Source organism: Labrus mixtus, chromosome 20 (genome assembly GCF_963584025.1).
Source record: "Labrus mixtus chromosome 20, fLabMix1.1, whole genome shotgun sequence".
Lineage (NCBI taxonomy): Eukaryota > Metazoa > Chordata > Actinopteri > Labriformes > Labridae > Labrus > Labrus mixtus.
The window spans coordinates 20,797,150-20,824,945 of record NC_083631.1 but is presented as its reverse complement, the minus strand read 5'-3'; the positions used below and the strand labels follow the sequence as shown (position 1 = coordinate 20,824,945).

The 27,796-nt window shown below is 37.9% G+C and overlaps 3 protein-coding genes across 5 annotated transcripts; 1 reads left to right on the top strand and 2 right to left on the bottom strand.

Annotated features, from left to right (window-relative positions):
- Positions 1-2,619: 2,619 nt before the first annotated feature.
- LOC132954464 (interferon a3-like) lies at positions 2,620-14,419 on the bottom strand. The gene is made up of 7 exons (XM_061027018.1): positions 14,297-14,419; positions 13,554-13,628; positions 13,258-13,410; positions 12,555-12,632; positions 12,367-12,469; positions 4,622-4,789; positions 2,620-2,684 (listed from the first exon to the last, which is right to left on the bottom strand). The coding sequence occupies exons 1-7, from the start codon at positions 14,417-14,419 to the stop codon at positions 2,620-2,622; spliced, it is 765 nt and encodes a 254-aa protein (XP_060883001.1).
- Positions 14,420-15,964: 1,545 nt separating this feature from the next.
- rdm1 (RAD52 motif containing 1) lies at positions 15,965-19,608 on the top strand. The gene is made up of 8 exons (XM_061027066.1): positions 15,965-16,040; positions 16,611-16,714; positions 17,241-17,420; positions 18,223-18,351; positions 18,440-18,611; positions 19,099-19,197; positions 19,310-19,386; positions 19,457-19,608. Exons 2-8 carry the CDS (start codon positions 16,616-16,618, stop codon positions 19,520-19,522), a joined length of 822 nt encoding a protein of 273 aa, XP_060883049.1. The 5' UTR covers positions 15,965-16,040; positions 16,611-16,615; the 3' UTR covers positions 19,523-19,608.
- A 278-nt stretch (positions 19,609-19,886) lies between these two features.
- On the bottom strand, positions 19,887-27,409 carry LOC132954509 (uncharacterized). 3 transcript variants are annotated; one of them, XM_061027067.1, is made up of 8 exons: positions 26,534-27,397; positions 26,289-26,339; positions 25,447-25,632; positions 24,803-24,870; positions 24,666-24,705; positions 21,345-21,396; positions 20,523-20,572; positions 19,887-20,019 (listed from the first exon to the last, which is right to left on the bottom strand). In XM_061027067.1, the coding sequence occupies exons 1-8, from the start codon at positions 26,615-26,617 to the stop codon at positions 19,903-19,905; spliced, it is 648 nt and encodes a 215-aa protein (XP_060883050.1). In that variant the 5' UTR covers positions 26,618-27,397; the 3' UTR covers positions 19,887-19,902. The 3 variants fall into 3 exon arrangements, with proteins under 3 accessions (XP_060883050.1, XP_060883051.1, XP_060883052.1); XM_061027068.1 differs by having other exon boundaries at positions 19,888-20,019; positions 20,504-20,572; positions 26,534-27,409; XM_061027069.1 differs by lacking the exon at positions 20,523-20,572 and having other exon boundaries at positions 19,888-20,019.
- Positions 27,410-27,796: the final 387 nt, after the last annotated feature.

Genomic DNA, 27,796 nt, shown 5'->3' with positions numbered 1-27,796 from the left:
ACGGAGTCCGACATCGTCTTAGCAAAAGTACACACCGACTCCACATTAACCTTAGTGACTTCCGACTGGCGTAGTCGGGAGTCATTAATGCCGACATGATTTACGATTGTATCAAATCTACTTTCAGTCTTTGTCAGCAACTTTAAATGAGATGCGCTGTCGCCCGCTCCGGCCCCGGGTATACACCTAACTATGCCCGCTGACTTCGCTAGCTTCACGTTTCGGACTATGGAGTCTCCAACAATCAGAGTTTTATTCTCAGCGGGTGTGTCGCTGAGTGGGGAAAATTTGTTTGAAACGTGAAGTGGTTGGTGGGGAACCGTGTGCTTCGATTTTCGACTATGCTTCCCTCGGACAGTAACGCAGCCGCCGCCTCCCGGCTGCTCGGGAGCTACCGCGGGGGAAGCCAAGCTGTGTCGGCCACATACGATTGTTCTGACTCAGTGGTGCGGAGCCGTCTCTCTAACTCAGACACGCCTCGCCTCGAAAGCTAAAAATAAACTACATTTCTTACATGTATCATTATCAATAAAGGAGGACGAGGAGTAACTTAACATCTGACACGTAGAGCAGGAGAGGGAGCAACAGAAAAAGAAGCCATTGAAAATAAAGCTAACTGCTAAGCTAGGCTAAGAGTAGGTAGCTAAAATAAACAAAACTGTTAAGCAGGTTTGTCGCTAGAGAGAAAGAGTGCTTTTCGATTATTTCTGTTTGTCTGAACGTACAGTGTGTTGGAAACAACGGTCGTAAGTCATAAGAAACTAGGCAGAATTAAAAATTAAGCTTTTAGCTCTAACGATCAGCACTGAATAACACAGTTCAGCGGAGAACAGGAAGTGATGCAATGCGCTCACCCGTAGCACATAGCACGTAGCAGCTGTATGACTGAAGAATACAAACTATTTCAGTTTCTTGATGCTTTAATTGAAACAGTGATAAACAGAGATACAATCTTACAAAGGTGAAAAACATGTAGTTTTAAAAAATATAAATATAAAAGTATCAAAAATGGTCTCAATAAATAAATAAATAAATAAATAAATATTTAGATAAATAGTTCAATAAATTAATACTTTCAATCATCATGATAAATAGGCTTCGTCACAGTGGGTGTGGCCTCGAACATTGGCCTTTATAATCTGTTGGCAGATCTCCAGATGAAACAGGTGTGGTGTGTCTGCAGGGTGAACTTCAGGAACCGAACCAGATCTCTCTTCAGAGCCTTCCAACCACAAGCAGCACTTTCCTGATTGACAAAGAGAAAAAGGGTTTTTACACCTCTGCCCAAACTTTTTAGCTGGTGTCTTTGCCAGCAACATGTGAATTGTTTTTGCCGATTTGGTATTTGTTGTCTATTTAAGTCGGGAATTAAAAAATTTAGGTGATTGTGTTGATTTAAAATCACATAGTTTGTGTTTGCCGGTTTACCTGCTGCTTCAGAACCTCTGTCACGTTACTGAAGTAAGGGGTTAAAACGTCAGAACCGCCGGACAACTACAGAAGAGGAGAGAGACGGAGAGAGAGAGAGAGGGAGAAAAGAAAACATCAATTAATAAATAATGAAAAGGTATTTGACTAAACTTGACTTGCATTCAGACAGACAGGTGAGCACACAGACAAGTGAAAGACAGAGAATACAAAGACAGTCACGTAACAGGAAAAATACACAGTTATGCAAAAGACAGGTACAGTCAGGTAGGCGAGTAGACAGGTGACAGACAGACATGTGCACGGAAAGACAGACAGGTAGGAGACTGAACGGTGTTTAGACTGGCAAGTGTGTAGACAGACAGCTCAAAGGAATAAGGATTTTTAGACAGACAGGCAGGATTACCTCCAAACCGACTTGCAGACAGACACGTAACAAGCAGACAGGTGTAAAGACAGGTGTGTAGAGAGACAGGTACTTACACAGCTTGCCCCTTCGACTATTCGGTCCTGCAGTCCTTGGAAGCGAGCAACTTTCTGCTCGTCCCAGGTGGCCGGGAAAGGTCCCTCGGGATCCTCAAATATTTTCCCCGCCTCCCACAGAGACTCGTTCACCACACTCAAAACTTGGCCACACTGCTGGGGAACCAATCAGAGAGGTCAGCGTTTCAACCAGCATCAAGTTCAATCTAGCAAATGATTGAACACAAAAAGCAGCTGTTCTGTGATAGAACAAGGTCACAGATGAGATTACCTGCATGTGATTGGCCGTGGGGAAATTGAGGGCGGATCTTGGAAAGGAGATGTTTGCATTGTATGGCACGCAGTGGACGGGAAATGCTCCCCCCTACAGGACAAACAGGGAATCGTTTGACTTTAATCAACAGCTCATATGCTAACAGTTAATGCTAAGCTACCATGTAGAAAGCTACTGACTCGGCTGACATTAGCTAATGCTAATAAACAGAAATATCCAACCACCACTTGTACTAAACAAAGGTGTGAAGCAGCTCAGTTGTCATAGTCGTACCAGGTCCTTCAGCAGGTCATGGGCGGACTTGACGAGGTCACCCTGCAGCCGGCAGGTCGGTCTGGAAACCACAATCAGCTGGAGGCTGCAGAGCTGCAGGACCACGAGTAGGACCGAGGAGAGCATCATGGTTCTGGTTGTTCTGGTTTTGGTGGTCCTGTTTATTCAGCCGACACGTCCTGGTTCTGACTCTTCCGGTGACCCTGGAACTTGTTCTGGTTCTGGACTGAGATACAGTGAGATCCTCAGGTGAGTACAGGTAACCTAAAACAAAGAGCAAAAGATTTCAATACCAATCAGCCAATCAGAATCAGTGATCCTGTGTGAGTCATCAAACCACAGAGAGTCTGACACCTGGACCACGATCTCTACCAGGTGAGTCACTGCAGATTCTTTCAGGTGGAATTAAGTGATTTATGACAAAGACAAAGAAAAAAAACTAAAGTTCTTCGTCATAAACCTTTGGATTTTTTTTTTTTTTTGATTTGCTAAGAAGTATCACGTTTTGCACATTTTCAAACCCCCAAACTTTAAAAACAATGGCAGAAAACATTTGAATGACTAAAGAAGTGAAAGGATGTTTGATCGTTTCTATTGGCCGACTGTTAGTGACCTCTGACCTCTGACCACTGATGTTCAACCTGCCGGCAGTAAAACTTTGTTAAAAACGGTGACGTCATTCCCGATAATCGATGGAGGTCATAAAAGTGTTCGCAGGTGGAAACATTGAAAGCAGCACAGAGTTTAAGTTTCATTTCATCAAGAGCCAAACAATAGAGTGACATCACGACTGCGCTGAGTCATCATCAGTCGACTAGCTAACATTCGTGAAGACGAGTCAAATTGAAAAGCTGCTTGTGAGTCAAACCGGTCAGTGATTCCACCAAACAGACATCCCCGTCACGGTTTTATCAAACCGACTAATAATTCCAGCTCTGCTCCGACACGCTTGGCTTCTGACCGCGGCAGACGCAGAACCTTGACGTGTGGAAATCCCTTCACGGTGACACTGAGCCTCCGTCATGGAGCTTCAACGTCACGTTTATTTATTTATTGTTTTACTATTTTAGAAATTAGGATTCGTACGGAAAAATGGGAACTGTTTAGAAAGTGGTTCTTATTGTCAGAAAGAATAAATGTTGGATGTTTGCTGTTTGACAGGATGAGGTATTAATAGTCCATGTTTGTTCAGATTCTGAAAACCTAAAAGGGAGTGATGCATCTGCACGCTAGCATCTTTGAAACCAAAAAACCTCTGACAGCGAATGAGGAAGTACTCTTATTTTTCAGTTAAAGTTCTGATACACATTACTTTAAAGTCCTGCATTTAGGAGCACCTAAAGTCATATTTACAGAGGAAGTGGTTCTATTTCTGAATATTCTGTTATTATTACGACCTTTTTATCCATTATGCATGAATGTTAAAGCAGTGCTTTTCTGTTGGAGCTAATTTTGAACTAATTTTTGTCAACCTGCAACTAATTTATTTTTAATTCTGAGCTAATCAGTTGTTAATTTTCTTCATTAATCAACCATTTATTTTAATTAAACTAGCTGAATTGTAAGAAATGGTGCCCTAATGAGCCAAAGTGAAACCTCAGTTTAGCCCAACCTGTTAATGAAAACAAAAACATTCAAATGATTCCAATCAACAGCAACTCATCTCCTCTATGAAGATTTTTGTACCATGTAAAAGTCCAAATTTAAAAGTGCTTCTTTGTTGAAATTATTTAAGTTAGTAAGAAAATGTATTTCAAGCATTCGTGTCAAATCTGGATTTTGGGAATGTCTTCAAAATAATTCATAGGATATTCAACTGTGACAATGCAACAGTGCAAACCTCTGAACTATTACAAACACATCCAAAATATTCCAATCATCTAAAGACAAAGAGCTAATATCAAAAACACCTGAGGAGCTGTAACCATTGAGTGTTTTTATTCTCAGTAAAAACGGCTTAAATCAACATATAATCAATAAAGCAGCTGATGCATCTGTTTTGCTTTATTATGATTAATCAGCTGTATACTTGTATAAACTGTTTCATTTTTAATTATGGAACACATTTTATTCTTGATTACAAAGTCAAGCCGTTTAGTGTTCAGCATGTCTTTGATCATACATGACAACTTGAAACAAAAAAAAACATTAAAATGAACTCACAGCGAGCGTCGTCCCGTGTCTGCTTGCGAAGGTCTTGAAGTCCTCGAGATGCTTCTGGAGGTGCTGGTGTGGGTCTTGATCTGGGTTGGTTGTTGTGGTTCTGATGAGCATCTCTGTCACCTTGTGGTTTAAATAAGTCCTCATCCTGCACAGACAGAAACTGAAATTCTGATGTCAACAAAGCAAAAAGCTCAACACACAAAAAACTTCTACGATTTTTGGAAATTTCCCCTTTCAAATACCCATCGCACTCCCCTCGGCCTAACCACATCCCATCACACACACACACACACACACACACACACACACACACACACACGGTGTCTGACAGCATTACTATGACTGTCGCACCTAAACAAGTGACGATAGGAACCCAAACAAAAGAAATAAAAAAGCAGAAGTTCTTCATTTGTCCTTTTCTGTAAAAACTGAAAGTTCAGTTTTAAAATCCACATGACACATAAACATGAAACTCCCTGGGCTAGTGGTTAGCCCTCAAAGTGGGCACCCCAGTTTCTCTCTTAAAAGGCTAACCCCCACACAGACACACACACACACACACACACACACACGCACACACACACACACACACACACACACACACAAATCACTGTTAATGACATAATTTTAAAAAATATTAAGATGCTTTATGTATTACATTTTTCACAAGTTGACATAGAGTTCATGGACTACTTCAGAATCAGCTTTATTATGCTTACACACACACACACACACACACACACACACACACACACACACACACACACACACACACAAGGAATTTGACTTTGGTGAACTGTGCTCTCTTTGTACAAAGGTATAACATTAAATATCAACAAGAAACACAAAATAAACACAAATAAGCAAAGACTAATATGTACAAGACTAAATAAGATAATAGTGCAAAAGGTGGGCGGCTGTGGCTCAGTTGGTAGAGTCATTGTCCACCGAAGGTCGGGGGTTCGATCCCCAGCTCCTGCAGCTACATGTCCGATGTGTCCTTGGGTAAGACACCAAATTGCTCCCGCTGCTTCGTCAGCGGTGTGTGAATGTGTAGGAATTGGATTAGTTACTTCTACTGGTCACTTTACATAGTAACCTCTACCATCAGTGTGTGAATGTGTAGGTGTGACCTGCGGTGTAAAAAGAGCTTTGAGTAGTCAGAAAACTAGAAAAGCGTTATACAAGCTCAAGTCCATTTACCAAAAGATGCTGATGTAGGAGATTATCTATGACTTCTGTTACGATTAAATACACACACTCTAATCTGGAGATACATCCATAGATTTTATTAATCTCTGTTGTCTCGTGATAACAAATAATTTGTGGCTGGTTTCTTCAGATCTTGTTATCTCAGGACAACAACGCTGGTTGTCCCGACATTTCAAAAAATTAAGTCAAAATGAAATGGATAACCGGTGGTGGTGTTGTCAAGATCTCGAGAACACAACATCAGTTTAAAACAGAGCTCAATGAAATATAAAGATGTATCTTTGCTCAGAGTTTGCATAATTAAAGGATCAATAAGATGATCTACACTCATGAAGTTGTTTCTTCTTGAAGTCAGTGGATGTCATTTAGCTCAACGCTCTTGGTTTTATCAAAGGAGACAGATTTCAAACTCACATTTGTGACCTGCATCACTCTGTAGGCTCGCCGTCGCTGGGTCAACATAGAAAGCAACAGAGTAGTCGTTTTTTTAGTCATGGGGCACTCCTACATGCTCGACGTCTCTCTACTCTGCACACATTTCAAGCCAAACAAGCAGATCTCAAACTGGATCGTTTTAAATATGATATTTTAGAGAATAAACCAAATGGGAGAAGGCTGTTTTTAGTATTGCTGCATCAATTATTGGGGAATCGTTTTCAAGTTCAGCTGAGCTACCTTCTCTGTTATCAAACAAAGTTTAATTTAATTTAGTGTCTGGACCATCAGAGGAATAACATTGAAGCTGTTTTAAAAAGTAAGATTTATTAAGACGCATGGGCTCCAATCTACAGGAGTCTGAAGTGGAGATGAATCAATACATTTTATCTGACTCAGTGTTTCTGTGCTAACGAGTTCATCTCAGCCGGGTTTTTTTTTTTTTTTAAACTCGTTACCACACTGCTCCTGAAGGCATCACCTTTGGTTAATGAGTCATGGATTAGCTGCCTAGCAAGAATTAGTCAATTCATATTTGTGAAAAATGTTGACGTCAAACTACGGCTTTGGATGGTTGTCGACGGAAGACTGGAAAGGAACATAAAAGTTCCCTTCCAGACACTTTGTGAATATTGAATCTAAAATTAAATATTTAAGTTGGTAGGAGGTTGTAAACCCTCTATACTTTACGAGAGCTGCTATACATAAATGGGTAGTAATTATAAACATTTTTGAGAGGTTAAGAACTTTAAAATTGACTTAAAGCTCCTGTGACCAACTTCTAGTCTGCGTTGATTTTGGCGCCCCCTGTGGACAAAGTGGTACTTTTATTTTATATCTTTTTCTGATCCTTTCCTTTACACGTTTAGGTAGTTTGCCAATGTCAAAAATCACATTCTCCTTTCGTTCCCTATGAAGAACTTTAGCTTTGTGTCGATTTTGGCGCCCCCTGTATACGGAGCTGTACTTTGCATCTCCTTGCTGATCCTTTCCTGTACAATTATATAACTCATTGTGATTATCTGATGTGGAAAAAGTAGAACATCATTTTCTTAAGCGTGTTGTTAATCGTCTCGTCTGGCACCAACCCCGCAGCAGTGTTTACAACCATTAAAAATAATTATAGTCAAGCTTGTCACTGATGGTCTGGTTTTCCTGTTTTTATTCATGTGGAGGCCTCTGTGTTGTTTCCAAACTGTTCCATAACAAGTTTCATAACATCACACAGTAGCTTTAACTAAATGTTAAATAGATTCATGCGATTCGGGTGAGGTGTCAGACGGAGATACATCGCTCATATCGACATGCTGACCCTTGATGCAGATGATTTAAATGCAGTCTGTGCTTAAAGGGGTTAAGGTCACAAAGGATGGAAACTCAAACATTACTCTGCTGCATCATTAATATCCCCCTTTTCAAAAGGGAGATGCAGATTTTAAGATTCTGTTCAGCACAACTGTTTTCTGTATGAATCAATGAAGAAAAAACCCATCTGTGTCGTCACAGATTCACACTGGCTCAGGATGCGGTCTAACCCCCGAAATCTCCAGATTACGTTTACGGTGAAGAGCTATCAGAGACGGAGTTAAGCTTGAGACGACAGGAGGCCGGAAGTTCAGCCTCAGTTTACATTTAGACAGAAAAGAAAGAATAGAGGATCTGAAATAAGGAAGGAAACCACGACGCCCTCTCAGAGGGTTTTCTCTGCGACTGCCGCGTTTGATTTCTGAATGACTCTCAGCTGCAGTTTGTAGGGAAATGTGATGAATATGAGGATGATGATGCAGAAACAAAGAAGGAAAGTCCAGCTCATTCACCCTTTTATTCACTTTCCACCTCAGTTCACTTCAGCTTTAAGGAAAAATGATGAAACAGCCTGCATTCCTTCCTGCAGACTCGTCGCTCTGTGTAAAGCACTATCAGCAGCTTTTACACATTTTCCACCAACTCACACACACTTCTGTTTATGTGTGGGAGGGGGTGTGGAGAACAAATTTCAAGGTGAAATAGAGATCATAGTCAAACAAAATGAAATGTACATTGTTAGTAGTTACATAATTAAATAAAGACAATGAAGCTGACATTTTCAAATATGCTTTAAAGTCTACATATAGTGTCTGTGTCGACCTTTAACAGTCCTGAAGTCATGAATAGATTACCAAAAAATGTGTGAAAAAAATAAAAATAAAAATCAGTCTCTCTGTTATAGTTTTGTTTCACTATGATCGAGCGTTACGTCAATTTGAGGCTGTTTGGAGTCTCTTTGTTGATTTATAATAATAATATATATACAGGCAGAATCCTAAAATCAAAAGCAAAGAAGAAGTAAAACATATTTGAAAAGAAATAAAAACAATACAGAGATAATTAAGTACAAAAGAGAACCAAAAACAAAGGGAAAAAACATGAAAAACAACAGTGTGTGTGGATCTTTATGTTTCCTTGACGTTGTTTTTGTCCCTCATTTCTTTGATACGGTGGCTGGGAAGTGCAAACCAAAATTACAAATTTTGAAACACTTTCATTAAGACAAATTTACATTTTGTAAAAAAAAAAAAAAAATTACAAAGGCAAAACACATTTGCCAAGGACAAAACAAATTTACGTTTCAGATAACAAATTTAGCAACTGCAAAACACTTAGTGCTGACCTTACAAGTGGCAGAACACAGACTGGCATTTTTGTCCCGCCTGAGACGGAAACTTAATTTTGCTTTTCGTCTAAAGGCATCATTCTGTCACAATAAACATCCTTAGAAAAACATTTCGCAGAGTCTTTTCACCAAAACAATCTAATTGACGGCTCCCTCATGAACTTCAGGGTCACTTCCAACATTTGGTACATTCCCTTTGGGGCAAGATTCTGCATCATGTAAATCTGCTTTCTCAAATGTTAAGTAGTTTTGTCCTTGGTCAAAGAGTTTTGTTTTTGCAATTTTGTTTTAAAAAGTGTAAAAATCTAAAAAATCAAAAAGGAACAAAATAAATTAGGTCTTAAGTTTTTTAATTGTTACACACTTAATTTTGGACTTCCCAGCCACTGTATATTTTCTGTATCTTTGATGTTGTTTTCTGTATTTTTGATGTTGTTTTCTGTATCTTTTCTGTAGTTTTTTGTATCTTTGATGATGTTTTTTGTATCTTTGATGTTGTTTTCTGTATCTTTTCTGTAGTTTTTTGTATCTTTTCTGTAGTTTTTTGTATCTTTTCTGTAGTTTTTTGTATCTTTGATGTTGTTTTTTGTATCTTTGATGTTGTTTTCTGTATTTTTGATTTTTTTCTGAATCTTTTCTGTAGTTTTTTGTATCTTTGATGCTGTTTTCTGTATCTTTGATGATGTTTTCTGTATCTTTTCTGTAGTTTTTTGTATCTTTTCTGTAGTTTTCTGTATCTTTGATGTTGTTTTTTCTATCTTTGATGTTGTTTTCTGTATTTTTGATGTTGTTTTCTGAATCTTTTCTGTAGTTTTTTGTATCTTTGATGATGTTTTTTGTATCTTTGATGTTGTTTTTTGTATCTTTGATGATGTTTTCTGTATCTTTTCTGTAGTTTTTTGTATCTTTTCTGTAGTTTTCTGTATCTTTGATGTTGTTTTCTGTATCTTTGATGTTGTTTTCTGTATCTTTGATGTTGTTTTCTGAATCTTTGATCTTGTTTTCTATATCTTTGATGTTGTTTTCTGTATTTTTGATTGTTGTTTTCTGAATCTTTTCTGTAGTTTTTTGTATCTTTGATGTTGTTTTCTGTATCTTTGATGTTGTTTTCTGTGTCTTTGATGATGTTTTTTGTATCTTTGATGATGTTTTCTGTATCTTTGATGTTGTTTTCTGTATCTTTGATGATGTTTTCTGTATCTTTGATGTTGTTTTCTGTATCTTTGATGATGTTTTTTGTATCTTTGATGTTGTTTTTTGTATCTTTGATGTTGTTTTCTGTATTTCTGATGTTGTTTTCTGAATCTTTTCTGTAGTTTTTTGTATCTTTGATGATGTTTTTTGTATCTTTGATGATGTTTTTTGTATCTTTGATGTTGTTTTCTGTATCTTTGATGTTGTTTTCTGTATCTTTGATGTTGTTTTCTGAATCTTTTCTGTAGTTTTCTGTATCTTTGATGTTGTTTTCTGTATCTTTGATGATGTTTTTTGTATCTTTGATGTTGTTTTCTGTATCTTTGATGTTGTTTTCTGTATCTTTGATGTTGTTTTCTGAATCTTTTCTGTAGTTTTTTGTATCTTTGATGTTGTTTTCTGTAATTTTGATGGTGTTTTCTGTATATTTTCTATATCTTTGATGTTGTTTTCTGTATTTTTGATGTTGTTTTCTGAATCTTTTCTGTAGTTTTTTGTATCTTTTCTGTAGTTTTCTGTATCTTTGATGTTGTTTTTTCTATCTTTGATGATGTTTTCTGTATCTTTGATGTTGTTTTCTGTATCTTTGATGTTGTTTTCTGTATCTTTGATGATGTTTTCTGTATCTTTGATGTTGTTTTCTGTATCTTTGATGATGTTTTTTGTATCTTTGATGTTGTTTTTTGTATCTTTGATGTTGTTTTCTGTATTTCTGATGTTGTTTTCTGAATCTTTTCTGTAGTTTTTTGTATCTTTGATGATGTTTTTTGTATCTTTGATGATGTTTTTTGTATCTTTGATGTTGTTTTCTGTATCTTTGATGTTGTTTTCTGTATCTTTGATGTTGTTTTCTGAATCTTTTCTGTAGTTTTCTGTATCTTTGATGTTGTTTTCTGTATCTTTGATGATGTTTTTTGTATCTTTGATGTTGTTTTCTGTATCTTTGATGTTGTTTTCTGTATCTTTGATGTTGTTTTCTGAATCTTTTCTGTAGTTTTTTGTATCTTTGATGTTGTTTTCTGTAATTTTGATGGTGTTTTCTGTATATTTTCTATATCTTTGATGTTGTTTTCTGTATTTTTGATGTTGTTTTCTGAATCTTTTCTGTAGTTTTTTATATCTTTTCTGTAGTTTTTTGTATCTTTTCTGTAGTTTTCTGTATCTTTGATGTTGTTTTCTGTATTTTTGATGTTGTTTTCTGTATCATTTATGTTGTTTTCTGTATTTTTGATGTTGTTTTCTGAATCTTTTCTGTAGTTTTTTTGTATCTTTGATGATGTTTTCTGTATCTTTGATGATGTTTTCTGTATCTTTGATCTTGTTTTCTGTATCTTTGATGTTGTTTTCTGAATCTTTTCTGTAGTTTTTTGTATCTTTGATGATGTTTTTGTATCTTTGATGATGTTTTCTGTATCTTTGATCTTGTTGTCTGTATCTTTGATGTTGTTTGAATAAATTGTTTGTTGTCTCTTCGTTGTTGTTGCACTTGGAATTTGTTTTTCAGTCTCTTTGTAGTTGTTTTTTTGTTTCTTTATTTTTTTTAATCTCAAAATGACATTCATTGTGTCTTTATGTTTTAACTTCCTGTGTTCCTGGAGCCAGCCTCAAGCAGACACTTGACAAACTGCAGGACTTTGCATTATCTTTGCAGTGTTCTTTTGAAAGCGCGTCAGACAAGATATTAGGCCCAACCTTAGCCTCTCAGCAGCTACATCGTTCGGGAAAGCCACTATACTTTGTACAAATGAACACAAGTAATGTCAGCATAGTTTATTTCAGAGATCACAGTAAAAGTACAAAAGATTCAATTTGTTCAAGTGTCAACAGTAAAAGTACAAGTTTTATCAGAATTACATAGTTACAGTGATTCTTATGGGCTTCATGTAGTAAAATTACACAAAACAAGTATAACCACACGGCCTTAAAAATGTACCTTGGACAATGTACCCTTAATACTAAAAGCTTTCTTGCTTTTTTTTTTTTCAAGTTTAACATCAGACTCAGAGTCTTTAAATACAAAACTGTCAGTTGAATAAAAATAAATAGTTCAATAAAAAAAACAGCAGAAGAGCACTTTGTTCATAAATTAAAACATGATAGATAAATAAATAAAAAAGTCAGCTGAACGCATAAATAAATAAATAAATAAGTTAAAACCAGCAGAGTCTCTCTTACAGAGAAACAATAAAAACAGAGGAATTAATAGATTAATTTGACAAGAAGTTTAGCTGTTCCTGTTAAATTATTGTACTGTGCCTCCTGTTGGCAGCGATGGGGTTCATCATCACATCCAGGAGATGCAGGTGCTGTTTAGTTACGCTCCTGATGATCTCCCAGGACGCCGCGCTACCACCCTGTAACACACAATACGGTCAGCGCTTCAATGTTTTATTCTCTGTGCTTATGTCAGTACAACAAAAGCAGGCCTGTTGTACTTACAGTGCGGTCTAGAGTACATCTGGTTAGTCTACTGTAGTAATGTCTCAGTCTTCTGTTCATTCGCCTGCTTGTCGACACCTGAAGAAAAAAAAAAGTAAATTGTCAACCTTAGTTTTTTGTTTGAATCAAAAGTTGCACAAATGAGAGGAAATTAAGCGAGAAAGGAATAGATGCAGTTTATCTTTGAAAGAAGTTAAAGTGTTAGCAGTGAAAATGGTTCAAGTGTTAGCCTTAAAGGAGTTAGCCACAAAATAATGAAAGTGTTGATGAAAGGTGTAAGCTGTGAAAGAATGAAGTGTAAACAATAGAATAGTTTGACAACATTTTGTTCAAGTATTAGCTTTTTTAAGGGTTAGCAGTTAAAGTTGCTTCTAAAATAAAGCGTTGGTAATCTGAAGTCGATGAAGCCATGAAAATGTTAGAAGTAAAAATAATTGAAGTGTTAGCAATGTAAAGAGTTTTTAGCAGCAAATGGAGATGAAATAACGAATCAAAGTGTTAGCCTTGAAAGGAGTTCAAGTGTCTGCAGTTAAAGAGGTTGAAATCTTAGCAGTGAAAATATTTTAAGTGTTTGCAAAGTATTTAAGTGTCAGCAGTAAAACGAGAAGTATGTTAGCAGAGGAAGTAGTTAAATCGCTTGCAGTTAAAGGAATCAAAAATGTCAGCAGTTAAAGTTGAACTAATTTTCTATCTGCATACTCACACAGGTGTTCAGTTCCTCCACCTGTCTGTGGATGATCGTCTGGAATTCTACCAGTTTTTTGACATCCCATGTCACTGAGGTGAGGTTGTCATGGCGATAGAGATCAGAAATCAGCTTCAAACTGTCTCTGATGAAAACAAGCTGAGGCGCCACCTGGAGAGAGAGGTGTGAATTTTGAGCTTTCTGATTGGACAACAGAGGCTGATGTCATATCTCTGCTGTATGTGTGTCATTGGCAACGGGAACAAAACCGCCAGCGGGCAAACATTTTCTGAATGAATAGATTGATGGATTACCTCAGCCTTCAGTATGTGCTCGTAGAGGCTGTTTGGAAAGAGAACCGGACTCGCTTCTTCAGTCAAAGGACCGCCCTGAAAACAGAAAGACACAAATTACTTTATTTTACCAAATCACACACTTTATAAAACACTGGAAACTGAAGCAGCGTCACATGTTTCCATGTTGGGAAACTAAGAAAAGACAGTTTTTCATATTTACATCATCATATGTCAGCCTTAGGTAACCTTACATCAACTAATGTTCTTGTGCTAAAATGGTCAATTCCAATTTTTCATTAAATATTTGAATTTCAATATACATAACACACAAGGCCGCATTTAGCCTGATATATTCCCATGTAGCCCATATAAGTAAATTTGCAGATTTTCACAATTTTCTTGTTTGTAGTTTATGCAACATACAGTATGTGCTCATATATTTTCTCATCTTTTCACATATATTTATAAGCATTAACTTATGTTTTCTTGATTTTTATATATAATTTTTGGAAAAATATAAAAAATGCCAAGTCCTTAAGTTTGCAATGTATCAAAAAAGTTTTCCAAAAAAAAAAACATTAATGCAAAAAAGTTTAAAAATAATCTACATTAATGCAAAAATGACTTTGAGAACCTTTACATTTCTGTTTTAATATTTAAGTAGGATATTAAGTTTTATCTTTCAGATTAAATAAGGACACATGTTTATCCATATGATCTCCATCCAGGACCTGGAGTCAGTGCAGTTCTGTTGGACTTACCATGTGCTCGATGCAATCCAAAGATTTGCCATTCAGGTGACCAAAGCGTCGGACCCAATCGCAGCAGAGGTTGGGGGTCAGGACGCTGCAGAGGACGAGGAACAGGCTGGTCAAACTGGGCATGATGATGGTGAAGATAAGTTTGATGATGGTCGGCTGCAGACTGAGCTGTGTGTGAACATGCTGCCAATCTGAGGATTGGCATCTTTTATTCCAGACAGGAAAGAGAAAACACAGGTAAAGAGTGAAAGGCAGAAAGTCCCAAATTGTTTCTACTCTCCGTTTCAACTTTCTCATGAACACACTCATACTCTCACTCACACACACACACACACACACACACACACACACACACACACACACACACACACACACACACACATACACAGGTGCACACACACTTCTACGGTCTATTTTAACAATAATTATTACTTCTCCCTTCTAATTTAGCTTTAAATTGATCTGGTGTTGCATTAAATGTTTTTTTTTCTGGCTGTTTTTTTTAAGTTTAATATATATGCAAAAACATATTGTTGCAATGCATTTTTGATGTAACTGTTGTGAGTGATAACTGTATAAAAAAATTGCAATGAAGTAAAAAAAAAAACGAATAGATTTTTGTCATTTTTGGGTCAGTCTTTAACAGTGTTTAATTATGATGCAATTTATGATTTTTGTTAATAAAAACCTTGTTCTATTTTTATATAAAGAACTACAACTCCTGTTTTTTTTTTTATGTTGGAGGTTTATTTAACCCTGTGGAAGTCCCTTCACTTTCATTTTCTACAGCGTCTCTATTAACAAAAAGCTCAAAAAACAAAAGCACATGCCTGTTGTTTTTCATAACAGAAGACCAGATATTCACGTGTGAAGCTAAGAGGAGCTAAAACTGAGTGTTTGTGTGAGAAATCTGTTAAATGAAAACATCACACAACATGCCCAGTGTTAGTTTATTAATGGTGTTATTTTATTTTGAAGGCAGCACAAGAGCTTCCGTGCAGCTGACATTTATCCTCGTTTTCCTTTTCTGTTTCCTCATTTTCACTTTCAGGTCGTCAAGGAAACCGCCGCTGGTGATGAAACTCTGTGATGTCATCCCTGGGGCAACTCCAAAAAGTTTGCAATATGATAATAATAAACGTAAGATCGAGCTTATTGATTATATTATTTATGGGTTTGCGTCAGTTTGAAAGCTGAGACACAAAACTGTCACTTAGTTTACTAATCATTAAGGTTTCATTTGATATGATCTGAATATGATACACGTTATTGTTTTTGCCTGTGTGTCTTTTAACTTCTTTATGTAGCACTTATGTAGGGACATTTGCTCCTGAAATATATTAGCCTTTTAAAAAATATAAATAACCAAAGGAAGTTTCATTCACTCTTGGCTTACTGCCAGTTTACTAATAATTGTATTACTAGTGTTTTTCTTCGTATTCCCGTTTTGGTGATATTGTTTTCCACACATTCACACAAAAGTCTACTACCGGTATTTTTTTTTTTTACTTTTATAGAATATTTATTTAATGCAAATTTACAAAAGCAAGATGAAATCAATCAGCCGCCGAATGAAAATGTAGAATTATCAATAATAATCTATTTAATAAAAGAAACAGAGATTCTGCGATTACGTCACTCATCTTCGCTTTCTCATTGGTTGCTGTAGGAGGACCCGCCCTCCAGCGGAAGCGCGGCAAACCTTCAGTATTTATTTACAGGGGGGGAAGCGAGAACTGAAACTGTGAGTAAAAGTTATTTTAACCATTTGCCAAAAAAAACAATAACGGAGAAATGTACAGAGGACTGGAATTTATCCACAGCTTCAACTTTCCATTTGTTTAACTTTGCAGTTAGCTGCGAAACCACATTTTAAAAAACACCAATTTTAAAGCTTCGTTCCTCACACTCTGTTTAGTAGTTAAAATGAAGTTGTTAACAAAAACAATGTCAAACTTCATTCTTTTTAAAGCGTTTCTGCCTGTGTTTTAAGATGCATTAATACCACAGACTGTAGGTTTATATAAATATATGTAATATTTACAGTCTAGTCAGTCGGTTTTCGGTTCTGTCAGTGCTGCTCACAGGTTTCTACAAACCAACTTGAAGTTTTAACACTTCATAATAAATGTTTACAGCTCACTTCCCTGCCGAATTGTTAAGTAGTAACTCATGAATAATAAAAAGTATCATGTATTGTTTTACGTACTAAATGTATCTCTGTAGACAAATGAAAAACATTTTTTGGAATATTTTTAAAAGGGGTTTGGTGCAGACATTCAATCTTTCTATCCTTCTGTCTGTCTGTTTGCAGGAGGGATGGAGGTGGACATCCTGGAGTTCCAGGTTCCTCTGGAGAACAACAAGACTCTGTTTGTGTGGGACATCCAGCCCTCTTACACCGAGGCTCATATCTATGTGAGTCCACATGGGTTCAGGTCCATGTAGAGAGTACACCTGAGGGGCAGATCTGGGTGGGTCAGGATTGGGCCAGTCGTTTCTTTTTTTTTTCTTTTTTCAAAGATTTATTTTTGGGCTTTTTGTGCCTTTAATGGAGAGATAGGACAGTGGATAGAGTTGGAAATCAGGGAGAGAGAGAGTGGGGAAAGTGGCCACAGGTGGGATGCGAACCCGCGCCGCCCGCTTGAGACGACAGCCTCCATACATGGGGCGCGCACACTAACCACTGCGCTACCAGCGCCCCAGGGCCAGTCTTTTCTTGGTATCGAAATTCTGTACTACTTAACATGAGTGTTAAATCTGTGTACTTACAGTTTACATCCCGTACCAGATTATTGGAAAGTTTTCTCATTTTAAGAAGCTCTCGCCATCAGATAGTAACTAGGTGTGTGTGTGTGTGTGTGTGTGTGTGTGTGTGTGTGTGTGTGTGTGTGTGTGTGTGTGTGTGTGTGTGTGTGTGTGTGTGTGTGTGTGTGTGTTTCAGGACAGGTTGCATCGTGTGTTCTCCTCCTTCGGTCCTCTGTACCTGTTGAAGGTGTGTCCTAATGCTCCTCTCAGCCCTCCTGGGTTCTACGCCCTCATCAAGTTCTACTCTGCTGCTCAGGCTTTGAAGGCACAACGGCGGACTGATGGACGCTTGTTGTTCCAGGACTCTCCCCTCAAGGTCATTACCTCATACGCTTTCAGCACATGGTCTTCTTCTGTAAACTTCTAAAACTGTGGTGTTATTGCTCTTCTTTGAAAACCCACAATTGTTTTCTTGTATTTTTATTGTGTTTTAGTAAATGTTCTGCTTCTATTTTTGCTCTTTTAACACGCAGTCAGCACATGGCATCAACCCATACAGTAGTGTTTTAATAACAAAGTATCTAAAAATGTAGACTGAAGGGGGGAAGTTATTTGTATTCATTCAGATGTTCGCTGCAGCGTGTGTGCTTACAGAGATGAGTGTAGTTTGTGTTGTTGAGCAGAAGGGGGCAGTGTTGTGTCAACATGAAGCTCACAGGAGGATTGCAAAAAAAGTTGAGTGCAAAGATCTCAAAAAAAAAAAAAAAATACCTCACAGGAATATTGCTTTCTTTTATTGGGCTCACTGACATTAAAATTGATGTAATTTAACCAGATAGCCTTGAATAATGAATGACATACTTTATTTTTATTCTATTTTCTTTCACATTTGAATGTTTAGGTGTCCTAAAATTCCTAACGTGACACAGAAACACTCTTTATTTAAATGTATGTTATGGTGCGCTGAGGTTACAGATATATATTAACCTGGATTATATTTGGAGAAATAGATTATAGTGTTTCATGTGTGCAAACATTTTTTGACCTTTGCCCCTGCAGGTTGTCTTCTGTTTTCAGTCAGAAATATTCCTTACTGTTTGAAGAAAGAGACACTAAATTGATATTAGGACATGCAGCTGCTATGGTAACCAGCTGATCACCTGTTTGTGTGTGTTCAGGTGAGGCTGAGCTCCAAACAGATGCCTCAGTTTCTGTCTAACGGCAGCAGACCCCTGAGCCACGCCCGCTGCGTGGATCTGGCCAATCACTGCCTAGGATTCAACGGGTGGACCTCTGACATCATCACAGTGAGAAACGCGCACACACACAAACACACACTTTATCCACGTACCCCTTTCTACACAGGTGAGTTAGCATCTTCGTTTGACTCCTCAGCTGAAGGAGCTTACCAACGAAGAAGAAGGTGAGGTGAAGGAGGAGGAGGAGGAGGAGGGTGGAGGCACAGAGAGGAAGCTCAGGTTTGGCTGTTTGCTGCAGCTCTCCTTCCCTCATCACGGACAGACGACCAGAGCATCAGCTGTGGTGGAGGAACGCTTCACCTGCACAGGTGAGTAAAGCTTCACCTTCACATACAAATTAATCCATGATATTAATTGTTTTATATCTACATGTAAAATATCAGGTTTCACATGCACATAGTACCTTCTTCTTTCTGGCAGCTTTTTAAAAATGTTGCACTGTTTGGAGGTTTTAGTTAATGAACGTACTCGAGGAGAGGAAAGCTGCAATATAGTTGTGACTGTTCTCAATGTGGGTGGGACGGCAGGGTAACTCATGGTATGATACAATACACAATATATAGCCCACGATAACGATTATATCACAATACAGCGATTCTGTGATAAATGATAATCGTAAATTGATGCATCACAGAATCTGATTAACTAGAGAATATAACTTTAATATAATATGGCCCTAGAGAAAGGGAAAGTGCAGGATGAATGTATTTATTCTCTGTAATTTGATGTCAGTGTCACCTCTTATCATGCTCCATCATTTCACCGGCTTTTTTTTTTTTGTTTGTGTGTTTTCAGGTCCAGAAGTTTTCCTACAGAGACGTTGTAAACTACACCGGCTCGTCAGAGAGAGAGCTTTGGTCCAGGCCTTCTCTGCAGTATTACTCATACTACTAGGTAGTACTGCTTCTAAGACTGCTACTCAAACTGCTATTACTACTCCTGCTGCTGCATGCAGCTGTGCAGACGGAGCCGTTGGAGTGATCGCATGCTTTGTGTGTCTTTGCAGGTGATGGTAAAGTGATGGTGGAGGTGAAGCGGACCTCAGATCAGCTGTTACCTGAGGACACCGAGGGAGTCCTGCAGGTAAGCTGTTCACCAGTCACACCAACACACTGCGGTAATGGTCTCTGTCAGTAACTGGTGTCGCTCTCAGGTGAACGAGTTTACTCCTGGTGAAGAGGAGGAGGAGGATGAAGAGTGGGACCTGACCGTATCATAAACACCCAGAACGGTGCATTGTGGGAAACGCTGTGAGAGATTCATATTAAAGCTTAATTTATTTAATAAATCTGTTTAATTACTGTGGATTTTTAGTTTTCTATACTTTCACTTAATGAGTAATGCTGCGTTCTGATTGGTTGTTTCTTAGACAGTTGTGGATAGATTCCACACAGAGGATAAAAACGTGAGACGCTTTGATGCTGAAACAGTTTTTTTTGCAGAGAAAGCATCAAGTACGGCCGCAAGAGTGGGAAATCATTTTATTTAAAATATAATTCTATTCGTTTTATCTCATTGAGATACGAAAATCTCCTTTACAGTATAAAACGATGCAAAACAAAGAACAAACAGCAATCCAATAACAATCTCAACCAGACTTCATACACGCTTCAGCACTTCTCCAAGTCTCTCGTGGACCTTCCCCACCAGCTTCTCCACCAGCTTCTCCATTATGGCGTCAGCAACTTCCAGGCTCACCCTGACCCTTATGGAGCCCTGCACACATCCAACGACAAAAAACCAGCTGTGATAACAAGGCAGTATACAAAGAGTGAACACATAATAATAAAATAATAATAATAATGAACTGTGTATAAGATACACAATTATTATAGACTCATAAAATAACAATGTACTGCACGATAGATATAAACTAATGTAATAACTATTACATGTACAGTATAACAATGGTAGACTACTTTATATATGTTAAATAATGATCATGGATTATGTAAAAGATAAATAACCACACTGCATACTATGTATAATAAACACACTGTTTATAAGATTTAGAAACAGAATAGACTACAAGATATATATATATATATATATATATTATTTTTTTAAGTAGAGCAGGCAAAAGATGGAGAGGATGGACTTTTCTCATCATTGGGACACATAGTAGTGTTATAAAAACATGGGAAGTAGAATTTTTTCAGATCAAAATCAGTTGGATGACTGCTCCTCTCTGGAAAATTACCAAAGTGCATCAGACTCACCTTACAGATGTCGATCTCTCCAGGAGTGGATGCCACTTCTTTGGACATTTCTTTAGCAAAGCAGCCAACACACACACACACACACACACACACACACACACACACACACAAAACACACACACACACATATATAACACATTAGTTATAATGAACACTTAACATGATCAACACCTCTGTCACAGACCCATCCTCTCTATTCAACACCTTAAAAGTCAACTTTTTCAGATAAGTCAGTCCTGTTCTGTTACCAATAAATCATGTATTCCCGGTCCCTTATTCACTATCATGTACACTAATATACGTGTTGGCATCTTACTCCCTAAAGATGTCTCCTTTAAAAGTTGGACATTAAGCTTGGTCTTGTTTTGCTGTTTTTAATAATAGTATTCACACAAACAAGCACAAACTTATAGACTAGCGCTCTCACCACTAGAGCTCGACTGATTCATCGGCCGATAATATCAGCCGATATTGGCTCATCCAGTGACTATCAGTATCGGCTATTTTAACGCAGATTTCTTTCTCCCCAATATCGGTACGGGCCCTAAAAATGTCAAATCGGTCGGGCCCTACTCACCAGCTGGAGGGGATGCACACTAAATTACAGACAAAGTATATGAAGAGAAATACGTATATAAATATGTATATTTAGTTTGAAAAAATGTATAAAAACACAAGGGGCACGGCATGGTTTAAGCGCCACAAATGAATTTCATGGATAACAATAAGGCAAAGTGTTGAGTGTCCATCAGTTGTTAGAATGTGTTTCAGAAGTCCTATGTGACACTGTGGGTGTGCAGTTCAGTGTGTTGATGTACTTACTAGAAATCTTTTTCTCAATCTTGCTCTTCAGAAAACTGTTTAAAACGCTCACCTGTATAGAAAGAACACATCATCACGGCTGTCATTACAGACAGACAGATACACTGAAAGACAGGCTCTTACCAATGCATCCATGAAGACAGTTTTGGTGACAAAGGTACAGCTGAAAAGAAAAAAAAAAAAAAATAAGCAGTGAATGAAAACTGATGGGATTGTGTATGCACTCTGGGTGTTTACAGTGTGTGTTTGAGTGTGTGCGCTTACAGGACTTCATTTGAATGAAAAGTCAGACTCTGCCCTCTTATAACATGCTTTAATATCTGGTGGAGAAAAAACAAGACAAAAGGAGAAGGCAGCGGGTTTTCAGACTATGAGGAGACTTAGACAGTTGTGGATAGATTCTACACAGGATAAAGATGTGAGACGCTTTGATGCTGAAACTGTTTTTTAGCAGAGAAAGCATCAAGTAGGGCCACAAGAGTGGGAAATAATTTTATTTAAAATATAATTCTATTTGTTTTACCTTTGTTTTATCTCATTGAGATACAAAAATCTCCTTTACAGTATAAAACGATGCAAAACAAAGAACAAACAGCAATCCAATATCAATTAAAACCGCAAGTGGTGATGAAGGGCCCTCGCACCCCTGTGCATGTCGGGGTGTGTTGAGACCGCGGGAGTGCAGCAGTCGTACTATGGTATGCTGAAATAGGCAGCGTAATGAAGATCACAGAAAATTTTGACGTAGAGCAGTTCAGGCTGGCACTGTCATGATAGCTATGAAATACGGAGCAAATTGAGGATTGTGTAGTACTTATTCCTTGCAGTAGGAGGCGCTATGGTTAAAGTTGACTATTGTTATGTCAGTGTGTTCAGAGGCCAACCCTGATCATACCTGTGTAATTTGAGGCAGATCAGACAAAGTATGTGAGAGTTACAACCACTTCCTGTTTGACGGCGAACGACGCATCCGTACGGCGAGAGCGTTAGACGTAGGCGTTTGAGCTTGAAAGTGTTGTATGGCCAAGGTGTTAGCATGGTCCACACCAATTTTTAGGGGGAAATGAGCTACCGTGTAGCAATGGCTAATGCTAATTGAGAAGCAGTAACTTCCTGTTGTCAACAGGTGGCGCTGTGACTAATCAAAAAATGTCGATCATGGATGTGTTCAGGGCGGGTCCCGTATCATGCATGAGACATTTTAATATGATTGAACACTGCATAGCTGAGATGTAAGCATTTACTTTTTTGGCAAGTTGCCAAAACGCACAAAAAAGTTCAAACGCACGCCACGGCCGTGCCTTTTGACGAAATAACGTGCAGAGCACAACGAGATGTGCTGAGCCTGTCTAGAACGCACTGACACTGAGTTTGCGCCGATCGGATGAGCGCCCTCAGACAAGTGCGTTCAAACTGGAAGGCTGAAATCGGTGATTTTGAGCGATTTTGGGCCTAATATGCGTACCAATTTTCGTGAGTGTACGTGGAAAAAAACCTCAATGGGGAGGCCATTTTGCAAATTTCAAGGGGGCGCCACTGAGCCATTTTGCAAAATTTGTTTACGAAACCACCAAAATATCAAACCTGATGACCATGGAAAGTTTGCTGAGTTTTCGGGCACGTTCAGGCCCTCAAAAGTGGCCGCAAAGTGGCGGAATAAAAATAAAAATAATAATAATTTGCATTCCAAGAGGGTCCGACGCACCTGTCAGTGCTTCAGGCCCTAATAATTACATTTCATGTTTGTTCAGGCTGAATAAAAGCATCAGTACAAAGGGATGATGATAATAATCTCAACCAGACTTCATACACGCTTCAGCACTTTTCCAAGTCTCTCGTGTACCTTCCCCACCACCTTCTCCATGAAGGCATCAGCAACTTCCAGGCTCACCCTGACCGTCATGAAGCCCTGCACACATCCAACGACAAAAAACCAGCTGTGATAACAAGGCAGTATACAAAGAGTGAACACATAATAATAAAATAATAATAATAAACTGTGTATAAGATACACAATTATTATAGACTCATATAAAATAACAATGTACTGCACGATAGATATAAACTAATGTAATAACTATTACATGTACAGTATAACAATGGTAGACTACTTTATATATGTTAAATAATGATCATGGATTATGTAAAAGATAAATAACCACACTGCATGTATAATAAACACACTGTTTATAAGATTTAGAAACAGAATAGACAGTACAAGATATATATATATATTTTTTTCTTTTTAAGTAGAGCAGGCAAAAGATGGAGAGGATGGACTTTTCTCATCATTGGGACACAGTAGTGTTATAAAAACATGGGAAGTAGAATTTTTTCAGATCAAAATCAGTTGGATGACTGCTCCTCTCTGGAAAATTACCAAAGTGCATCAGACTCACCTTACAGATGTCGATCTCTCCAGGAGTGGATGCCACTTCTTTGGGCAAAGGAATCTGCATTTCTTTAGCAAAGCAGCCAACACACACACACACACACACACACACACACACACACACATATATAACACATTAGTTATAATGAACACTTAACATGATCAACACCTCTATCACAGACCCATCCTCTATTCAACACCTTAAAAGTCAACTTTTTCAGATAAGTCAGTCCTGTTCTGTTACCAATAAATCATGTATTCCCGGTCCCTTATTCACTATCATGTACACTAATATACGTGTTGGCATCTTACTCCCTAAAGATGTCTCCTTTAAAAGTTGGACATTAAGCTTGGTCTTGTTTTGCTGTTTTTAATAATAGTATTCACACAAACAAGCACAAACTTATAGACTAGCGCTCTCACCACTAGAGCTCGACTGATTCATCGGCCAATAATATCAGCCGATATTGGCTCATCCAGTGACTATCAGTATCGGCTATTTCTTTCTCCCCAATATCGGTACGGGCCCTAAAAATGTCAAATCGGTCGGGCCCTACTCACCAGCTGGAGGGGATGCACACTAAATTACAGACAAAGTATATGAAGAGAAATACGTATATAAATATGTATATTTAGTTTGAAAAAATGTATAAAAACACAAGGGGCACGGCATGGTTTAAGCGCCACAAATGAATTTCATGGATAACAATAAGGCAAAGTGTTGAGTGTCCATCAGTTGTTAGAATGTGTTTCAGAAGTCCTATGTGACACTGTGGGTGTGCAGTTCAGTGTGTTGATGTACTTACTAGAAAAAAATTTCTCAATCCTGCACTTCAGAAAACTGTTTAAAACGCTCGCCTGTATAGAAAGAACACATCATCACGGCTGTCATTACAGACAGACAGATACACTGAAAGACAGGCTCTTACCAATGCATCTCTGAAGGCAGTTTTGGTGACGATGGTACAGCTGAAAAGATTTTAAAAAATAAGCAGTGAATGAAAACTGATGGGATTGTGTATGCACTCTGGGTGTTTACAGTGTGTGTTTGAGTGTGTGCGCTTACAGGACTTCATGTGAATGGAAAGTCAGACTCTGCCATGTTATAGCAACCTCCATAGCAACCTTAAATGTCTGGTGGAGAAAAAAACAAATTAATTATTTTTAATAAAGACAAAAGAAGAAGGCAGCGGGTTTTCAGACTGTGAGGAGGCGAAACTAATGACCCAGTGGGGGCGCTGGTGCATTGTTCCAGCCGCCGATAAAGGTGTGCACAATTTCTCACAGAGACTGGGATGTATGTCTGTCTGTTAGCTTGTTGCTAACACATACAGGAAAATGGCTTTAACAGGCTAACAGAATTTGCATCTCAGTAATTTTAACATATAAATATCTTAACTCTTATATGTAACATACTGAACAAACAACACCTTATGCACCTGGACCTACAGGTATGTGTTTCCTAAACCATGTGGAGACCAAACTTAAAAAAACTGCTGAGTCATGATAGCCTGGTCTGCTGCTCTGATCCACCTCCATAAACAGTCAATGCTCTAATCCAGTGAAACTGCATGACTCGATCTTTGTGTCTCAGTTCATGGGACGTGTCCCTACTAACTATTGGGTGGTGGTGTGTAATGAGCGCATTTCTCCTGCGCCCATCGAAACTCTTTTTGCAGCATACGCATCCTGAAAGCTGTGTGTGTTTACCGCTGACACAGAGAGGAGATTTCTCTGTTTCTTGACGGCCCTGATCTTGTTTTTGGCCTTCGTTGTGAACACTCGCACTCTGGCTCTGGTGTTGACAGTGATTCCATCACTCTGCCTGATGCTGAAGCTGGGCGCTTCAGTGACTTTCACCTCGATGGAAAGAGTTTTCATCAGCCCGAGTGGTTGCTATAAAAACACAGCATTAATTAAAACTGTAGAAAGAGAAAACTAAAACAGTAGCAGTAAAACCAAGTAACCCGTCTTTACTTGGTTTTTATGTCTTAAATTAAATGATGTCTATATACGACTAATTTGTTTTACCAGTTCTGTTTTGTTAGTACTGTACAGACCTGCTCTTTTTTATTTGATTTTGATTTTGATTATTATAATTCATTAGCTGATTGACTGCCGCCGACCCTGTTGCTGCTTATTTAGTTCTTCTGGAGAATCAGTGTTTTATCACCCACCTTAAAGCCACCATGAGGAGTTTTTAGCTGGTTACGAAACAGGCCAAAAGTGAAAGTGATCTCTTAGTATAGATAGATAGATAGATACTTTATTGATCCTGAGGGAAATTCAAAGAATATATAAGCTTTATATAAGCAACAAAAGCAAACAAGAACATCAGTGAGAAGGTTGATCATTTCTATAGTTCTTTTCATTGCCTTTAACTTGTGCTGCAGGGTAGGTGCCATACACAACCATTTACAGCAACAAAAAAACTATTTTTACATTTTTCTCAGCAACATGAAGTGATTTTCAGTAACAGAAAATCCTTCAAACTCACAAAACATTTTATAACATTTTAAACTCAACGTTAAAACTCTGGTGTTTGTGCTTACCCTGAAAAACTGCAAAGTTTTCAAAAAAGACTTTGCAGGTACACTGGTCACCTTTTGAGGAGGAAAGAAGAGGTTTATACATTTTTATTCAACTTTAACACTGTTGAGCTGAAATGTATACAGTAATTACACACTTCTGGTGGTAAATATTATAATTAAAGCCTGGAGTAATTACAGTGAAAGTTGTACACTGATGTTGGCTGTGGCTGCTGATTAAACGGTTGTGTTTGTTTTTTGTTTCTTACCGTACTTGTCTGACTGAAGGCTCCATTCTTGTACAGAGACGTAGCTAGTCCGTTGAAGAAGCTCTCATAAATATTGAAATCCATTTCTCTGAAAACAGAACCATTCCCGTTTAAACCCGTCAGAACAGACTCACCCTGAAGCTCTGAAACAGGATAGAGGATGCAGGATACATTCAATGGGTCCAGGGTTCAACTTTGTTCTGTTATATAACAATGATAACCTAGTAGTATAAAACACACACATGCATATTGTACTCTGTGGCTTCCCCGAGATTCCCTGGCTATTTAAACTTCTTTAGACAGAGAATTTGGCATTTGATATCTAAGCAGCTGCACCTAGGGGGCATGTCCACTATATTCTGGTCCAACACAGTAGTACTCCAGTGTATTTTGGCATTTCTATTATATTATATGTATAATTCTCATTATTTCAACTGAAGAGGTTGATCATCTGCACCATTTACCAAATATTTGATTTAACAAAGAACGTCATTTTTGTGCTCAAAGGGAGGAAACGTAAGCTGTTTGTTTCTAAAGCTGTAGGTTATACTTCACCAGTCGAGTTTTCACAGTTGTACTTTGAATAAGCTGAGTCATTATATGGTGAATCTCAAAGGTAATTAGATAAGATGGCATTTGGGCCACAACGGATTAAAACTATGTGGTAAACCTGGATTCTATTTCATCAATAAGATCATTTCTGGTTTTCCAGTTTGATGTCGTCTGGCTGATCTGACTGAACTCTTAATGTGATATCGTTATCGTCCCCAAAAATCTAATATCGGTCAGGCCCTACTATGATCCCTTTGAAGTCACTTATTATACCTACGATATAAAAAATATGAAAATGATAAATCCAGCAGCAACATGTACACCTCTTATTTCCAACATAACAGTTACTTAACTGGAAAGTAGATGTGGTGACAGATTGCAACAGACGAATCAGACTGTCCCTGAAAGCATCACGACAAGAACTGACCATTTATCTATCAAAAAATACTTTAATGTCATCAACAAACAGGAAACATACGGACAACAGTTCACCACAGTGATGACACACCACATAATATTACACACAAACATGTGCTGCTTTCAAGGACTGAATTATTACAATTATATAAAACATCTAAAAAAAGGACACAAAAACAATCATTTACAAGCCGGCTGTTAGATTTCTATTTGCAAAAGCTGTTTTGTTGAATCCTTCAGCACTGGAGTTCAACACCACACAAATTCCTGACAGCATTTTTTTTTTAAAACCAT

Coding starts and splice junctions, on each gene's coding strand:
- LOC132954509 (XM_061027067.1), bottom strand. CDS start 26,617: ATGGATTTCAATATTTATGAGAGCTTCTTCAACGGACTAGCTACGTCT. Junction 26,340..26,533: donor CCTTCAGTCAGACAAGTACG/GTAAGAAACAAA, acceptor CCTCCTCAAAAG/GTGACCAGTGTACCTGCAAA. Junction 24,871..25,446: donor ATCTCCTCTCTGTGTCAGCG/GTAAACACACAC, acceptor TTTCTCCACCAG/ACATTTAAGGTTGCTATGGA.
- LOC132954464 (XM_061027018.1), bottom strand. CDS start 14,419: ATGCCCAGTTTGACCAGCCTGTTCCTCGTCCTCTGCAGCGTCCTGACC. Junction 12,470..12,554: donor GATGTACTCTAGACCGCACT/GTAAGTACAACA, acceptor TGTGTGTTACAG/GGTGGTAGCGCGGCGTCCTG. Junction 2,685..4,621: donor GACACGGGACGACGCTCGCT/GTGAGTTCATTT, acceptor ACTGTATCTCAG/TCCAGAACCAGAACAAGTTC.
- rdm1 (XM_061027066.1), top strand. CDS start 16,616: ATGGAGGTGGACATCCTGGAGTTCCAGGTTCCTCTGGAGAACAACAAG. Junction 18,612..19,098: donor GGAACGCTTCACCTGCACAG/GTGAGTAAAGCT, acceptor GTGTGTTTTCAG/GTCCAGAAGTTTTCCTACAG. Junction 19,387..19,456: donor ACACCGAGGGAGTCCTGCAG/GTAAGCTGTTCA, acceptor TGTCGCTCTCAG/GTGAACGAGTTTACTCCTGG.